Raw genomic sequence first — 18,065 nt, forward strand, 5'->3', positions numbered from 1 at the left:
TTTTTGAATGTTTTTCATTCAAAAACCTTGACTTTCCAGCTCTTGAGCTATGTTTGGTTGTTAAAATATATTTTTTTGTTTTGTCTTCTTCCCTGCACTTTTTTTTGCATCAGCTTTTCTCCTGGAGTTTGTGAATCCTTCTGGGCAGCAGCGTCCTTGTGCATGTTCCTCTGAGGAATTTAATCAGTGTGCTGTATCTGTTTAAACAAGCTTGTGAAATGAACACAAAGAGCAGTGCTAAGCGACAGACACTTTATTGCATAGACACCTTTTCTATACGAGCGTTTCGTTCCTCCGCAAAGCATCTGAACGTGTTTTACAAAACCCAAGAACATATTTACAGCTGGAGCTTTGTGCAAAAAATTAGACTGTTTATAATGAAAATACCTAGAACATGCATAGCAGAGAACTTTGACCAGGAAAGTGAAAACAAGTTTCTGATATTAACACATCAGATTTTGTGTATGATGTTTAACACACTAAAAGATGAACTATAAACTACTCAGGGAATATGATATTCAAACATCACACTCTTTTCTCTACAAACACAACGTGAGTCTCAATAACTTTGGTTTTTAAAGTGAAATAGTTCAGAAGAATAATGTTGGTTAAATCTGGCAGTGTTTTGAAACCCAAACATAAAAACACTAATGACACACTGTTGAGTTCGTTCTCTGTTTTCTCTGATGAAGATAAGAATGATTTCTCATTTTCAGAAAAAAAATCATCTGTACACGTAGGTTACATTCCAACCATGTAATTCTCACACCTCTAAAATAAACACAACTCTCCAATAATCTAATCTAAACTAAACTAATCTGAAGTAATCTAATCCAAACCCTCAAACGAAAAACCTACGCCAGAAGCACCAATACGAGAGTTCCTTAAATCGCAGCTTTAGTGCACAAAATAATTCCAGAACTTAACCAGTTTTCCCATATTGAAACCAAATAAGAACAATGAGAAGGTTTCAGCTCCGGGGGGCAAAGACTGAATTATCCCTCGATCGCATCTCTGCTAATTTGCATAAACTTTATTAGGTCATTCACCTGGTCCACGTCAACAACAGTTGCTCCGCCACGTCTTCCTGAAAATCATCAACTCTCTTTAATATGAACCGAGACGCAACTTGCTGCAGAACTTTCAGACAAGAACCTTCACCTTGAGCCCCTGAAGTATAAAGTCGCAGATGTCGAGGCGAAGCAGGTTAAATGGTTTCTATCGTTTTTAAAGCTGCTCCTACAGAAACAAAAAACGTTTGCGTGTCGTTTTAACTAAATTGTGTACAATGAATATAAATACCAAGTTGTAACACTGCAGCAAAAATGCTTGCTGGGTAAATATGCAATTTCTTCTGGAAATGATAACTGCAAAAGAAACTTTGGCACATTACAGGAGTAGACAGCGAGCGCTTTAACCCTTTCAGTGCAGAGATTAATCCTCTCTCTGTTCATAACCACTGAATTTTTTTTTTTTTTTGGCTTTTTCAAAGCAACTTCTTCTCAAAGATCCATCATCTTGGTTTTTGAACCATCAACGTTCTGATGAGTAGTTCAGAAACCACCAAACATTTTAATGTCTGGAGACAAAACGAGGCTGACGAGATTCTGCATCTTCAGCCCCTGCATGTGAACGTCCTGCATCCAGGTAGCTCTACAACAGAACCACCTGTCGGAACTGGCTCTGCGAATCCTGAAGCTTCGGTGGTTTTGGAGGTTTTTCCACGCTTCCTGCTGGTTGCCGTGATCTTGGCGAGGCGACTCGGTTTGTTGAAGAGGAACCGCTGGAGTTCTGGAAAAAATTGCAAAGGAAATAAATCAGGAATGAGCTGAAGGAGAGTGAAAGAGCAGTTGATTTATAGGATTTCAGAAACCCAGAAAGTACAGCCAGCATGCTGATGTGATCATGCACAATCACGTGATCGGTCATATTCAAGATCAAAGGAAATCAGTCGGATAAGGGAATACCATCACCAAGTCAAAAAGCCAAGTGGTAAAGACAAGAACAGCAACCCATAAAATCATAAAACAAAAACACAGGACTGAAGAAAAAGGGTTTCCCGCAGTGAAGTGACCCCACAGGCACCTACACACACATTCACACTGAATTAAAGTCAGTGGTTAGAACGGCGGAACCTCGGAGGTAAACTCAAAGCGCCGAGAGGCAGGCGAAAGGAGCTGAATGGCGAGACCTGTTTGGTGCTGCCGGTGCAAAGTGAGGAAGAAGGTCGAGGAACACATTGGACTTTGGGCTTCTTCCTCTGAGGAGGCTTCTCAGGCTTTGGCCCTAGAGGAGCCGGTTTCTTCGATGGACTGCTTTCGGTCTGCGCCTTTTGGTTCTCCACAACTCTTTTGCCTTTTGGATCTTTTCTGATGGTGTCAGGGGGCAGTCCAGGGTCCATGTTTGTGATCGTGGTTTCTAACTGTTTAATGGTCTCCTCCAGGCTGTCTAAGGTCTTGTATGCAGTTTGACAGATCTCATTAGTCCTTCCCACAGAAGTTTGCTGATTGCTGGCCTGGGATTCTGATGGCTCGTTGGCTGAAACGTCAGGACTGACGGAGTCTATACTGGATTTAATCTCAAACCTCTTGGCTTCTCTTGCTTCCTTTACTGTACCATCTGGTTCCTCCTCATCTTCATAAACCACCACCTGCAATGTTTTTTTCCCTGTTTTTGTACCAGTACGAAGGGCCTGGCCAATCGCAGCCAGCTGTTTCTTAGGGAACTTAAACTTAAACTTCTTTTTGGCTTCTTGCTTGGCATCAGTGGGGACGTCTAATTGGGCAGCATCTTGTGACTCCATAGAAGAGAAGTCATTGAGTTTCTGCTGTCGATTTGGCACTTGGAGATGATTACCACTGGTGCTGCCACCAGACTCATTCTGATTGTCAACCTGATCCTTGTCCATCACTTCTTCATTATTCTCTTCAGGATCTTCGATGATGCGCTCCTTTGAGAGCGTCCTGTCCAGTTCCTCCTCGCACTCGAAAATGGTCGAGAGACGTTTATAGGCCTGTCTGATATCCATGGGCTCATCGAAGACGATGATGACCGGTTTCTTGCTGAACTCGCTGTTCTCCGTGGTGGACATGGTCTCATCTGTTCCCACTTTAACGGTTTCGACGTCTTGTTCCTTGGAGCTTACAAGCTGCTGGTATTCCCCGGTGGACAGAGCCTGCACTCTGGTTTTGGTGATCATGAAGGCAATGTTGTCAGATGGAGGAGGACCCTCATCAGGAGGAAGGTCAGGACTCAAGCTGGTCTCCTCACTGTACCCAGGTCGACCCCTAGACGATCTCAATACCACCTGCTGTTTGTCTTCTTGACTCATGGGCTCTTCTGATAACATCAACGTTTCTGGTCGTACCAGTGATTTAGCCACCTGTACCTCCGATCCATTGTTGGATAGTTTTTCAGAAGAAACCAACACCGGATTCTCTGGCTTACTGGTCATGCTCTCGGACGACTCTTTTGGAATCATTGCTTCATCGATGCTGTTGTTCTTCTGAAATTCAGGAAGACTTGCATAGATTTTCTGAGTGTCACTTGACACTTTCGTGCTTTCTTCTATTGATTTAGGGGAATCTAAAGTCAAGTCAGATGGCGTTAGTACGTTCGGCTGTTGGGTAAAATCAGCAGAATTCGGATGCGCCACCTTAGACGAGGAAACGACTTCTTCCTGGGGCTCGTTTTGTGCTTCAGGTCCTGCCAGTGGATTGCCGCTGGGGTTTTTTGCCGTGCCAGTGATGTAATATATGACCTGATAATAAACAAGCAGAATTTTAATGCAACTTGGATTGCAGACAGTTTAGAAAAATGAAGGACAAAATGGCGTTAAATTGTTTACCCCAGATCCAGGTGAAGCATGAGAAGAATGTTTTCCTTCTTCGCCATGAACAGCTGTGTTCTGACATTTTTTTTTAAAGACAGAATGAAACATGCAAGATCTTATTTTCACCAACAGATTTTAAAAGCTACAACATGATGCAGTCATGTAATAAAAAAAACGAGCTTTATTCATCAATTTTGGAAGAAATCATGCAAGCAGCCTGAAAGGAGTCTGGAGAGGAGATAAAGGGAGACATTAATGAGTTTATGTTTTTCTCAGTTATTCATTGGATCATGCAGAAGATCCTAGTGGGAAAGAAATGTATGTTATTAATCCAGGAAGACCTGAGAGATCAGAGAGCTAGATGAGATTCCTATTTAATATTATACACAATATCTTCAACATTCCTCAAACTTAGTGTGTGACAATCTAGGTTAGGGTTAAAAAAACTCTTTACAGAGCTTCTCGGCTCCAGTGGTGGAAACCTGATAAATTCCGGACTTCATTATCACACGAAGTAAAACACGGCAAATACCCGAGTGGGGATTTAGAAGGAAATGAGTAATTAAATCATTCCTTGGTCCAGTGAGCAGCAGAGGCACGAGTGTGAGTGTTTTTGCAGTTACAGATTCTTCAGCATATCGATGTTTCTCTCGAAGCTAAAGCAGGGTTAAAGCTAAATGTTAGTCATGTTGGTTAAAAAGAGTGATGCGATGTTGAAAAGCGTTGATACTGTGCATCAGCGTTACAGCTAGGTGGCGCTAGTCTGAACCTGTTACCTTGGGGTCGTACGAGGAGAGCGAGAAGGCCGGATCCAGCTCTCGGTCAGGGTGCACGTGGGTGGTCAGGTCAACAACATATCTGGGCTCTAAGTCTTTAACCAGGCACTTCTCAAACACCTGGAGTGGAGTGTGTGTCAACGTTACACACTATAAGACCTTTAAGGGCTTCAATTTTTGTATTTAATTGCATATCATATAACAGACACATCCATTCGGAAGTTGAAGGCCATCATGCTTTTTTTTTTTTGACTGGTCAAGGTACAATATCAGATTGAATGTGAAAAAACTCAGTTGACCACTAGAGGTCAGTAAACACAAATTTCTGGAAAACTTCAGAGTTTAACAGTGTAAGATAATGCCTAAAGGGAGAGTGCTGGTGTCAGCATGGGTGTGACTCACATCTAAACCTGTGTTTGTTACAAAACACCTCCACCCCTGTAACGTGCGTTGGACAAGGTGTTATTTTTACACTTTGCCAATGCTGACTTCATAACTTCTCAGGCCGAGCGTTTACCTGCCTGTGTGCAGTATAGAGGGTTTACCTGACTGGGTGGGGTGGAGAGGGTTTACCTGACTGGGTGGGGTGGAGAGGGTTTACCTGACTGGATAAATGGGAATTGTTTGCCCTGACTTAGTGAGATGGGGAGGGTTTACCTGACTGGGTGGGGTGGAGAGGGTTTACCCGATTGGGTGGGGTGAAGAGGGTTTACCTGATTGGGTGGGGTGAAGAGGGTTTACACGATTGGGTGGGGTGGAGAGGGTTTACCTGACTGTAAAATATTACAACTACTCACCTGCAGTTCTGCTATGATCTTATCTTCATCGCTTTCCTCCTCCTCCTGCTCACGTGCGTTGATTGGAGGAAGTGAGCGTGGTTTGGGTTTTAACTCAGGACGAACTCGCTGCGGTTTGGATTGGAGAGCGACGTCCACCTCCTCGAGCTCCTGCTGATTAAACAAACTTGACTGTTGGGAAAATCGCTGTGTTGAAAGTTTCAGTTTGGAATGTGCAAATGTTTATGCAACAATGAGTGTAATCTTTTTAAACGTGTTTATGTGGAGCGTCTCTTACTTATAGAGCCTCTGTGCTCTTACTATAGAAACAAATATGAATAATAACTGCTCTATTGTTAGATCTTCTGAAACAGGAAACTAATCAACACCTTCTGACCAATCAGTGTTTAGTATTTAAGAGCACTATAACTAACAGATCACTGGAACACTTCAGCACTGTTTTCTTCGTCACGGTTATGTTTTAAACTCAGGATGTGGTTTGAGCCCATGGGGGTGTGTAATGTACAGTATTTTTGGAAATCAGTTTACTGTTTGTAAAACGCTCGGAATAAACTTAAATGCCCAGGACAGATTTGTGCCTGAGGGACAACCTCAACCTAAACAATATTCACGCTCTGATAAGAATGAGAAATGTGTCTGGGAATGTGGGGAAGCTCGTTCTCACACTTTCTCTTTCTCACTCTCACTCTCTCTAACCATCACAAACCTGAGGAGAGGCAGGATCCTTGTGAGAGGTGTAGATGACCTCCCCGGAGCGTCCGGTCGTCAGCCCTGTCCCTGAGAACCTACGGGGCGGAGCAGGAGGTGGAGATTTGCTTTCTGCATCCTGACTGGGGACTCGGTCCACGCCAGCTTTGGGAGGCTTCTCTAAAGGAGGTTTATGAACACACTCCGAGCCGGTCTGGACCGGTTTATCTGCTACTGGTTCGGCTGGAGTGGTGGCCTCTGTGGGTACGAACAAAAAAGCAAACATAAAAAAGAAAAAACAAAGTGTTCATGGAAAGTGTAAGGGATTCTAATGTCTCAGTGACGCGTGAAGATTAATTTAAAGTCACGAGAGACGTGAAATGCATTTAGAAACATGATCACAGTCCCAATGTAGATTTAAAGCAGCCTTCTATATAATCAAACGTATTTTAGTTTATTTCTATAGAAAATAATTCGCGAGTCCAACTCTAACATAATCTGAATTAAGCCCCGCCCCCTTTTAATTTCTCATTGGTTGCGAGACTCAACCAGGCCCAATTATTTCTCCCCCTCTGGACACGCTTCTTTTATTGAGACAGACTTATTTATAAAGATGGTCGTCTGAGTTTCACAACCTAAGACAGACCTGGACGTGGAGAATGAGGAGTGTCCACTTCCTCAAGCCAGGTAGAAGCAGTAGCCGAGGCTCTACCCTTCTCCTGATTGGTCAGCTCCAACTCAGGTATGTTCTTCATTAGGTTGGCTTGAGCCTGCTGCAAAATGAGCTCCATGTCTGCTTTTGACTCGACCTGTCTCCTGTCCACCCCCTGCAAGGACACACGGGTCATACAGATAATACTATTCAGAAAAAAGGATAAAAAAGCATCAACACACACAAAGTAAAAATGAGAAGAAAAAAAAGGCAGAAGGGTCAAGTTCAAGGTTATTGTTATTGCACTTTTCACAGTAGACATTATCTCAGTGAATTAGAGAAGGATAAAAATAGAAGAATGTAAAGGAAAACATGGCATGATGTGAGGATGAGGTCCAATCTGTGGAGAAGAAAAAAACTTGCAGTTCCTCACCTCATCTCTTTCTGCAGGTTCTCTGTTCGGGGTGTCCCTCACCTCTCCGTGGCCCCTGGGGTTCACAGTGACCTCGTTAGAAGCGTCTCGAACGTGACCGGGGATCAGGGCCAAGCTGCAGGCTCGTTGTACCATGATGGGAGAGGAGGAGATGAGCTCACAGTGGGCGGGGTTAGAAGAAGAGGCGATAGTAAAGTGGGCGGGGTTTGAGGATAAATGCTGCTGAGACGTGGTTGAGTCCTGGGTCAGTTCCAGGGAATCGGGTGACTCAGGCTTCATGGAGATTGGGTCGGTGCGGATCGAGCCTTCTGTAGCACTTCTGCTCCACATGCACGCCACACACACACACACACACACACACACACACACACGCACACACACACATATACACACATGTACTTATGTCTACAGAGTAGTAGTCTGCTCTGTGTGTGTGTGTGTGTGTGTGTGTGTAGGTGTGTGTGTAGGTGTGTAAGTGTCCTACATCCTGAGGCAGCTGAGAGTTTCAGTCAGGGCTTTGACCCTCTTCAGCATGTTGTCCATCTTCTGAGGTTCCTCCTTCAGGAAGCGCACAGCCTCCACCTCCATCCTCAACACCCCATGCATCCTTGACTGCAGACCTGGGAACTCTCCTGACCACACACACACACACACACACACACACACACACACACACATGTGCACAATAAATATTAATATTTTTGTTTCGGGGCAAACACAATGTAAACAAGCTGCAGCAATTTTCCTGCATGTGTCTGATCTCTGCAGCTTTAAACCAATTATTTTCACTTTCACTGCCTGCATGTTCACGCCACTCACCTTTCAGCGTGGCAAGAGTCTCTCCGACCTTCCTCAGATTAACCGCCCCGTCCTCCACGTCCCACATCGTGACGGGTCTCTGAGCCGAGCCGGAGTTCCTCTTCAGCTGCTCCACATGTTGCTCCAACTCACTGAAATAATGATTCAGCATATTAGAGCATTAAATAAATCCTGCATTAAATACAACCCCTTCTGCATCTCATCAAGCTGAGAGATAGCAAAATAAAACAATAAACCTGAGTGTGAACGTCTTACAGCTTGTCCTGCTGAACACCACACCAGGCAACAATAAACAAATAATAATAATAATAATAATAATAATAACTATAATAATAATAATAACAATAATAATAGGCACATCATATCACCCATTCTTGTGATTTTGAGTAAAATCAGTTTTTGCATCTTGACAACATTACCATTCTGGTCCACTGGGTGTCAGTGCTTCCAATTTAACCCTTTAAACCACTTTAGCTATTAAAATTAATGATGTATATATATATATATATATATATATATATATACATACACACACACACACACACACACACACACACACACACACACACAAGACTAACACAGGGGTGCACTTAATTTCAAACAGGAACAAAAGAGGTCCCAGAACTGAGCTTTGAGGTACACTGGGGAGAGTGTGTATAGAGCTGCACTCGCTCTTTTCTTCCTCTCTTAATCTTCTCAACCTTTTTATTCTTTATCTTTGCTACAAAACAAATTGGGCTGCGTGACCCATCACACACATTTAATTGTCAAACACAATTTATGGTTGCACAATCGACCAGTGTGTGTGTGTGTGTGTGTGTGTGTGTGTGTGTGTGTGTGTGGGAGAACAGGCTTTTGTGTTGTCACACATATAGCCTGAAGGAGTCTCCAGTGTCAGAACTGTGAAACATTCTGGAGCAAATGTTAGAGTGTAGAGGAGTGTAAGATGTTAGAAATAAGAGACTCGTATCTTTGTGATAGAGCAGAAATAAGTGCACATCCTCAGATTTTCCCCAAATTCATACCATGCATTAGCGAGGTGAAGACTAACACAGGGGTATATAATATATAAAACATCTTTTTTTGGATGCAACACTTCACTCGACTTTTCATCAAAAAGCAAACGAGCAATATTACAGTATTATACAATAATATAACCCAAACCCTGACATCACACACACACACACACACACACACACACACACACACACACACACACACCACATCTCCCAACATCAGGATGAAAAAAAGAGTTTCTGCGTAATTTTCTCCAAATGTTTTTTTCCAGCAGTGCAGAGGAGATTTATTGCAGTGAGACAGGTGGAGAGTTGGAACCTGTTTGACACGCTTGGAAAGTGTTTACTGTGGGAGAGTGAACGAGAGAGAGAGAGAGAGAGGTAGAGAGGAAAAAGAGATCTGGGTGTGTAGGACTTCAGGTTCGCTTGAGGTTCGTAGCAGATGCCGAAAATGTGTGGAAGCTTCAGCAAACATTTCCTGTCAGAATCACGGGTCAGCGACAAGAAAAGCCGTCAGTCCTGAACTCATTTGTCTTGAGGATTAGGACTGGCACATGCACACACACACACACACACACACACACATACTCACACGTGCATGTCAGTTACTCCTCGCGTGATGTGAGAAAATAACGTGTGTGAGAAAATGATGCGTGTTTGCCTTCAGCTTGGGATCGAGCCGCCTCGGGGGAACCTGAGCTCCGGGGATGAGGGACACGTCACACGCATTTGATTGCCAAACACACACACGTACACACACAGTTAATGGTTGCACAATCGTGTGTGTGTGTGTGTGTGAGAACAGGCTCTTGTGTTGTCACACATACAGCCTGAAGGATCAAATGAGAAACTTGGATCTCAGCTCAGGAGTGTGAGAGAGCAAAAATGAGTGGACCCAAGAGTTTGTCTTCACCTCCATAATGCGTGGTGTGAATTTGGGGAAAATCTGAGAACATCGATTTTTTCACCAAAACACACACACTAACAACCTCTTTTTGGAGTAAAAAATTGGATGCTCTCAGATTTTACCCAATTTCACACCAGGTGTTAGGGAGGTGAAGACTAGCACGGCGGTGTACTTACTTTTGCTCAGTCACACTCCTGAGCTGAAATACAAGTTTTTCATTTCCAAAATATTACACTCAATAACATGTACAGGATTGATACACACACACACACACACACACACTCACTCACTTACACACACATTTTTAAACACACACATTCACAGAAGGTCATTCTGAGTGTGTTGCTGATAAAACAGGAACTGTACACTACGTGCAAATATACACTAAACCTTTCGAAACGTTTTCTGGTTTTAAGGAAATCTGTGATGTTGGTGGATCTCTGAGGTGTAAGTGGAATAAAAACATTTCAGGAAATGAGATTACAAGAAAAATAACCACTTCGGGATCTCAGGGTTTTTTCTGTGACAGAGTGAAAGGAATGTGAACTCACAACCCTCTGCCCATGTGGAGAACGGTGTTTTTCTCCTTACCTCAGTTGGAGCAGCATGTTCTCCTCCATCTCCTCATATCTGTGTCTTTCCTCATCCACGTCTTTCCTCTGCTTCTTCAGCGGCTCGTCCATCATCTTCAGCTTCTCGCACAATCTCAGGGTCAGTTCCTCCTCTGCCTGCTTCAGCATCGTCCTCATCGCCACCTGATTCTGCAGCTGGACACCAAGCAACACAACAGTCTCACACACACACACAAACTGTACACAATGGTTTCTCAAAGGGACCATACAGGACCGTAGTGATGGGACACGTTCATGCCTCAGTCTGTCGGATCTGATGGAGCTGCTGGCGGAGGGTGGAGACATTCCTGCGGAAGGTGGAGAGGAGGAGACCGAGAGATGGGTCTCTGACCAGAGGAGATGATGGAGACATGGACTGAAGAGCAGGACTCTTACACACAGCCACGGGGGAGTCTCCTGCACACACACACACACACACACACACACACACACACACACACACACACACACACACACACACACACACACACAAAGAATGCCTCATTTAACTAGCTGCATAAAAATCTGATAAACTCACTCAAAGTCCATGAATATGTCTTACACATTTACATATAGTCTTTAGGACACACCCACATTTTCATATATGGCTCTCACGTTTGCATTTTTTGTTATTTTTTTACATGTACATTTTTTACTAAATCTCAGGGAGAATCAGGATTCCATTTTTCATCCAAAGCCCTAATATTAACTAGCGTGCTAACAGCTAACCACTGATTAATCAGGTTGATTAATAAATTAAGTTGTGAATGAGGAGAATTTATACAAACCGCTGTTGTTTTCATCTTGAGCCAAAGAGTCCGATATCAATTTCTCACTGAAAACAGAGTTTTGCATTCGGTCATTTTTACAATATATCAGTTTGCACAAATATTAATACCACATTAATAAAAGTGAACGCTAATGTTTTCCGTGAACCTCGCTGAATCTTTTCCTCCGCTGGAGTTCGATCCTTTAAAGAGAGCGTGCTGAATGAGACCCGTGAGACTGGCTAACTGCTTCTCCATCGCCTTCATGCGCTTACTGAAGGGAAAAAAAGAAAATGTACAACATACTGCTGAGACGTGGGGAATAAAACTACGCGGCAGTACCGTTAGCTAGAGATGCTAACCGACTGTTCTAAAACGTATCACTTTAACAATGTAAACATTACTAAGATTTACGTAAGCAGCTCCAAATTTCTTGTAAACATTGCTAAGATTTACATAAACACTTAATAAACACTATTAAGATTTACGTAAACACTATTAAGGTACACTTAAACACCGCTAATATTCATGTAAACATCTCCAAATTTTCACATAAACTCGATGAAGATTCAAAAAGTTTCACGTAATGTTCACCAATTTTTCAGAAGTTCAAGATTTTATTTCTTATTATTTCATTCATTAGAAGTAATTTTAGGGATTTTGGGAAAACGTGTTCCTGTGAACTGCTTGAGACAAATGAAAGTGAAGCACTATACATGTATCTTTATAAAAAAAAACTCTAAAATTGAGACTAGCATTTGCATGGCAAAATTAATTCTATCCATAAATGATCATCCAAATCACTTATGAGGTAGAGCTCCACCCCAAATATCTAAGCCACGCCCCTTAGCCGAGTCTGCTGATAGTGTAGCGTGACACTAAACTGTGTTGAAAATAAATTCATGCAAATTTTTGGCCAAACTGTTTCAACAAATAAAACAACACAAAACACAACGTAAACTTTGCCTCAGCAATGCTGCAATACCTGCCTGTTTCTCCACGGCAGACGTGAGCAAATACGTCTCCAAACAGAAAAAGAAGCAGAAATGTGTGTGACATTGTTGACAACGAAAATAAAACCTGCTTACACAACAACAATGTCTCCTCACAAGGTCCTGAAGTAGCGAAATATGAACCCAAGCCTCACCTCTGAGGATTTGCTGATGGTCCAAGCCCCTGGAACGCTCTTTCTCCGTGTAAATCTGAGTACACGGGGGACGCCATGGTTCCTCTGGGCCTCGCTGCCACCTCCAGTGTCCCGTTGCTCTCCTTCCTGAAAGATCTTCGCAGGGACCCCGTCCTCTCCACCATCATGTGTGGGTTCTGTCCCGGGTGAATGTCAATCATCCTGACCTCGTTGACCCTGTGAGGTGAAGGGGGCGGTGTTTTCTGGCTTTTCGGGCTCAGAGGGCTGTGTTGGTTCTCACTGTACTTGCGAGATTTTTGCCTGTAGAGAGAGTGTTGGTGGAAGATGGAGCCATCGGGGGCATCAGACATGCTCAAGCGCCCCTCAGGAAACCCATACGGGTCGACCACCTCGTCCGGTTTGACATCACGACGCTCCAGGATGGCGCTGGAACTCGGCGTGCTGGACGCTCGCTCACGGGGAAGCATGGCGCCGGCCGGCAGGGTGCGGGAGTTGTAGGTGAACTTTATCGGTGATGTGGGAATGGAACGAGTCAGAGGTGGAGACAGAGAACCCTGAAAGCCCTGGATGTGACTCTGTGGAGAAGGCTGTCCACTATCCTGCTGCTGTCTGGAGCTGTAAAGTCTTTCACGAGCAATCTGAGAATATGAATATGCAAATAAACATGTCTTCATTAGAGAATGCCCTTCCCCCTTAACTTGGTGTGTGCAAAGCCTGCATTTGCATACGGAATCACGATTGGCTTTTCTATGTTATGATGCAATAAGTCATCTTAAAAAATCTTTTTACATGAATTTAGATAATTTTTTTACATTTATTTAGAAAATTTGTAAAAATTAAAAACCCACTACTATTTCACCTCGTTTGTTTTAGTAAAAAAATATATTTTTACTTACTTTAACCAAACAGAATGTAAAGATTTAAACGTACTTCATGCATAGACTTTTTTCATAGAGAGAGAGAGAGAGAGAGAGAGAGAGAGAGAGAGAGAAAGAGAGAGAGAGAGAGAGAGAGACCTCATCATGATGTTACGGGACTGAAAGCCTGTTTACGTTTATTGGCATTTGTTTATCAGAGAGAGATTTGCACGCAACTGAAAACGTGTGTTTGTGTGTGTGTGTGTGTTTGTGTGTGTGTGTGTGTGTGTGTGTGTGCAGCACACCTCCATACCGGAGGATTAACCTGTCTGTGGGAAACAACGAGCCTCAATGAACCAAGTTTTGGAGGAATTAACAAGGAATTTTAGTCTGAAAAGAACGAATAGATGAAACTGTTTCCTGTCGAAACGACTCCCTGTTCACATTAATAACCAGTTCTAGAAACACAACAGAATCCGGCTGCTGTGTTTGTCGTGATTAGGATTGAAAATAGACACGGAAACAAAGGGCTGAGCAGAGGCACAGCGCCGGTTCTGTCTGGACCTGCCTCGGCCGAGACAAACACAGAGTGATACTGCGAGCAACTGCAGGATGATCCCGGAGTAAAACCCTCACCGTCTCATCCATCAGTGACTGATTTTACAACCTGGGGGAATCTGAGACCCCAAACTCCAAACTCATAATAATAATAAATAAATTAATTAATTAATTAATTAATAGAATAGAATAAATAAACTCATTTAAATGTTTAATTATACCTAGACATTTTGTTGTTGTTGATATTTTAGGAACATTTTTACATTTTAAATGTAATTATTGTTTTTTTCCTGATGGGCACCTATTTATTTTTTGTTTATATTATTACTAGTTTAATAATTATTTATTTTTATATTATATAAAAACCAATGTCCATTTACGTTGTTATTTTTTCTATTTCCTCACATTGTTCTTTACATTTTCCTAAAACACATTAAACATTTTTAAATGTATTATAATGATTTATTTATTATTAATATTATTAATATAAAATGCATTATAATGTGTAAAAATGTATAATTAAAATTGTCACCACAGTGATTCTACAGTAAACTCATTAGACCAAAAAAAACTTTGTCTTATTGTATAATCTGCAAAAACCAAACAAAAAAAAACAACAACTATACTTTAATTTTCATAAATTTCTGTTATTTCTTTTTCGAATGATTTTAATCTCGAGCTCACCCCTGCCTTTGTGCTTTATTTACTGGAGGTCACGAACAGCGTTTCTTTCTTTAATAAGCTCTTGTACAATTTGTATAAAACAAAAAGATAAAGACGAGTCAGTGCAGCACTCCTACTGCAGAACAATTACCCATAATCCTCGGGGGAAGGCGTGTTGCAACAGGTGCTTACACTCTGCTGCACATGAACCACTCGAGTAACGGTTCACATTTCTGCTGTGAGCTTGTGGCTTGTAAAACAGTGAGATCGTTAACACGCCTGCGTGCAGGAGAATCGGCGACACGGTCTGGAAAAAAACCCAGTGTTTGGGTTTCATCTTGAACTCACAGGAACCGACCGAAGCGAACTCTGTGCTTTAAACGCCTCAATTGACCCCGTGAAGAGATGAAATCTGCAGCTGAAGTGCTGAAAGACAGCTATGAAACACAAGATCCAGACAGCGAGTGGTTTAATGGCCTTGACAAACAGGTGTGGGATGTTAATCAGCGTGTCGACACACGTACGCTTTCGCCTGTTTGCCTGTTGAAAACGTACTGCGGTTTTGTTCTGTGTTGAAAATGGGCGTGGCAGGATTGACACCGGGATGATAAGTGATTACAAAACGCCATTTTCTCGTCTCTAACGTGTCAATAATTCTGAAAAGAATCGACTCTTTTTAGCGAATCAAATCGTATGCCTCGTTTTCAGCCGAGTTCAGTGAGTCGAATCACAAAATGACTCACTGCTGGTGTTCCTTTAAACTCCATCGCTGGAGCTGATGTTCTGTTTAATGAAGACTTCAGTCCTGTATGCCGAAACACATGTGGCTAATAAAGCTCATCAGCTAAAGATTCCCTAAATGAAAAATCTGTCAGCTGAGAGGACAATAAACAATTAGGAAAAAAAACTGTGTACAAAACCACAAGAATTAACAAACGCTGCTAGCTCGGCATGCTAACTCATGGCAAGTGTATTTTGGTTTAATTATTTTGTTTTTAGGTTAGCTAATATTATTAGCATGCTAGTCATGATGCTATTATTTTCTTGCTAGTTTATAATTGCTTTTCAGTATAATGTCTGGGTGAATTCTTGGCAAGAATTGTTAATGGTTAATATGTACAAAAACACTGCAATGTGTTTGGCAATCGTGTTCACATTAAAATCAAGGATATGGCTACTTGATAGCTAAGATAAAGTTCTTTGCTAGCTTGTGAGAAATTTCCTCTTCATTGTTAGAACCGAGTATTTCCTGTTGTTCCTGGTGAAGTTTGATAACATCAGTCCATAGCAGTCGTGAGTCATGAGCCACACGTCAGACTGTGTACTCTGTCATTAGTCAAAAGTCAAAGGTCGTGACCTCGGAGCGAGTCAAACTCACAAAAACACACTCATGCAGGAATTCCAGTTTGGGAATAATGAAAGGAAAAATGGATTTGCTGGAAAATTTTCGGGTGCCGTTTTGGTTCATCGCTTGGTTTAAACCCTGCTCATTACACAGCTCACTTTTGTGCGAATCAGCATCTGGTGTCATTCCTCCATGTGTGTGTGTGTGTGTGTGTGTGTGTGTGTGTGTGTGTGTGTGTGGGTGATGGTTTCAGACAGAGAGCCAAACACACGCTCACTGTTATTAAGTACAATTTGTGGTAACACTGCGTCCCCTAATCGACATCGCTGGCGTCTTTTAACTGCCTGAGTATCAGACGGAAGAAAAACAGCAGCCTGCAGAATCACGACTTCAGCGCATCGTATTTCATCCCACAGCTCTGCTGCTGCCCGAGGCTTGATTCTGATTGGCCAGAAGGTGCTGACTCAAATGATTCCTATAGCAACAGCTCAGTCACAGCGACTAAACAGAGACTGCGCTAATAAATAAAAGAACGGATCAAAAAAACAGATTGCATGCCAAACCTATTTTGTTCAGAGATGTTAGGATATGTTTATGTAACATGGATAGAAGGAGTCTCCAGTGTCAGGGCTTTGTAGCAGTCAGAGGGCAAGCTGAAGGTGATCTGTCAACACTTTTTTTGAGAGCAGAAAGAGGGTGGTGATGGAAGATCCGTTTACGTAAATGAGAACTAATTAAACGGATAAAAGTTCGGCTTGGCCTTCGTTTCTGTGGTAACAAAAACTCTGCTTAACCAATTAGACTCTGAATCACAGACCTGCTGTGTCACGAATCTTCTTTATTTTCGTTGTCTCTGTTACACTTCAGGTCCAACTTAAAATGTAAATTAGCCCCGCCTCCTACATAAATGCTAATGTAAATGCTGTTGTTCCCTTATTCATATTCCAAACATGTGTGTGGTGTCTGAAGATTCAATTCTAATTGTTTCCTGTACAATGATCCTAAAATCTGAATAATTCATGACTTCTAATTTATTTATAATTTAATTTACCATAATACTATAAAACTATCCTAACCATCACCTTCGTAAATCACACAGATGTCCTTTGGACTTTCTTAATGGCGACGTTAACATGTTACTGTTTAATTTAATATGTAAATAAAATTAGCTTAATATTCTTTGCCAACTTTACTCCTTTCTCAAACCTGGCATGATGAGAAACACTAGATAAAATGTCGCCGATTTATACGCAGTCAAGCGGAGCGATACTACGAAACGTGACGATGAAAAGTTCCTGTAAAGTCTTTACGCATGGCTTTCATTAGACCACAAATAACAGCAAGTCTGGTTCCAATTACAGCGGCTAATCCGCTCCACATGCTAGCAGGAATGCTAATGCCACTGTCTGGCCTCCTAAAGCTGTGTGTTACTGCGTTTACTGTTTTAAAAGTAAAACAACAGAGCAAGTGGAAGAATACGAACAAATTTTAACACAAGTTTCCTCTTTTAAGTTAAAATAGACAGTTTAATGACATCAGAAAGAAAAAAACGATGTGAGTGTTCCGGTCCTAAAGCCCACCTCGTTTAGGGATCTTATCTATATGAGCACTGCTATAAACACATTAGTATGAATTTGTCTGTAGGGAGTGTGTGTGTGTGTGTGTGTGTGTGTGTGTGTGTGTGTGTGTGTGTGTGTGTGTGTGTGTGTGTTTTACTCACTCTGCCATCTCCATTGTTGTTTCTCGTGTTGTGATTAAAGGCCTGATTGGGGTCTTTGTGATAGACCTTCAGGTAGGACTGTGGTGTGATGTTCCTGCCAACAAAAAAACACAGAAAAAATTAGCACCTGAAATTCACAATCGAAATAATTTTAAATTCTGAACAAATTAATGCTTCAATCTGCACATAGTAACATACAATATATGGCTAAAAGACACCTGAGCATAACATTGGTACAATATGTCCCACATTTATTCTTTGCTTGCTGTTAAAATAAACATCACTCTTCTGGAAAGATGTTCCACAAGATTCTGTGGAGATTTGTGGCAATTCATTCAGATACAAGGGTGTTAGTAAAGTCAGGTGTGCTGAGGAGGCCTGGGGTGTTGTTCCATTTCATTCTAAAGGTGTTGGAGCTCTTTAGCAGGAGATCTTATAAACCATGTAAAGCACATCTTCATGGAGCTGGGTTTGTGCA

General features: G+C 42.1%; 1 protein-coding gene across 8 annotated transcripts in view; it reads right to left on the reverse strand.

The window, feature by feature from the left end:
* Positions 1 to 238: 238 nt before the first annotated feature.
* The window catches only part of si:ch211-207d6.2 (sickle tail protein homolog), a 43,534-nt gene continuing 25,707 nt past the window's right edge, over positions 239 to 18,065 (reverse strand). For 4 of the 8 annotated variants that reach the window (XM_046876311.1, XM_046876317.1, XM_046876318.1 and 1 more), the window contains 16 exons: positions 17,588 to 17,681; positions 12,445 to 13,082; positions 11,467 to 11,571; positions 11,319 to 11,365; positions 10,790 to 10,947; positions 10,511 to 10,686; positions 7,997 to 8,127; positions 7,662 to 7,809; positions 7,178 to 7,496; positions 6,739 to 6,919; positions 6,112 to 6,350; positions 5,406 to 5,558; positions 4,609 to 4,728; positions 3,848 to 3,916; positions 2,192 to 3,760; positions 239 to 1,791 (listed from right to left, as the gene is read on the reverse strand). In XM_046876311.1, the coding sequence (XP_046732267.1) occupies positions 1,654 to 1,791; positions 2,192 to 3,760; positions 3,848 to 3,916; positions 4,609 to 4,728; positions 5,406 to 5,558; positions 6,112 to 6,350; positions 6,739 to 6,919; positions 7,178 to 7,496; positions 7,662 to 7,809; positions 7,997 to 8,127; positions 10,511 to 10,686; positions 10,790 to 10,947; positions 11,319 to 11,365; positions 11,467 to 11,571; positions 12,445 to 13,082; positions 17,588 to 17,681 (4,285 nt within the window). In that variant the 3' untranslated portion in view covers positions 239 to 1,653. The remainder of the gene's footprint in view (positions 1,792 to 2,191; positions 3,761 to 3,847; positions 3,917 to 4,608; positions 4,729 to 5,405; positions 5,559 to 6,111; positions 6,351 to 6,738; positions 6,920 to 7,177; positions 7,497 to 7,661; positions 7,810 to 7,996; positions 8,128 to 10,510; positions 10,687 to 10,789; positions 10,948 to 11,318; positions 11,366 to 11,466; positions 11,572 to 12,444; positions 13,083 to 17,587; positions 17,682 to 18,065) is intronic. The other 4 variants (XM_046876312.1, XM_046876314.1, XM_046876316.1 and 1 more) reach the window with 4 other exon arrangements.

The sequence above is a fragment of the Silurus meridionalis genome, chromosome 20, assembly GCF_014805685.1.
Source record: "Silurus meridionalis isolate SWU-2019-XX chromosome 20, ASM1480568v1, whole genome shotgun sequence".
In the NCBI taxonomy this organism is placed as follows: Eukaryota; Metazoa; Chordata; class Actinopteri; order Siluriformes; family Siluridae; genus Silurus; species Silurus meridionalis.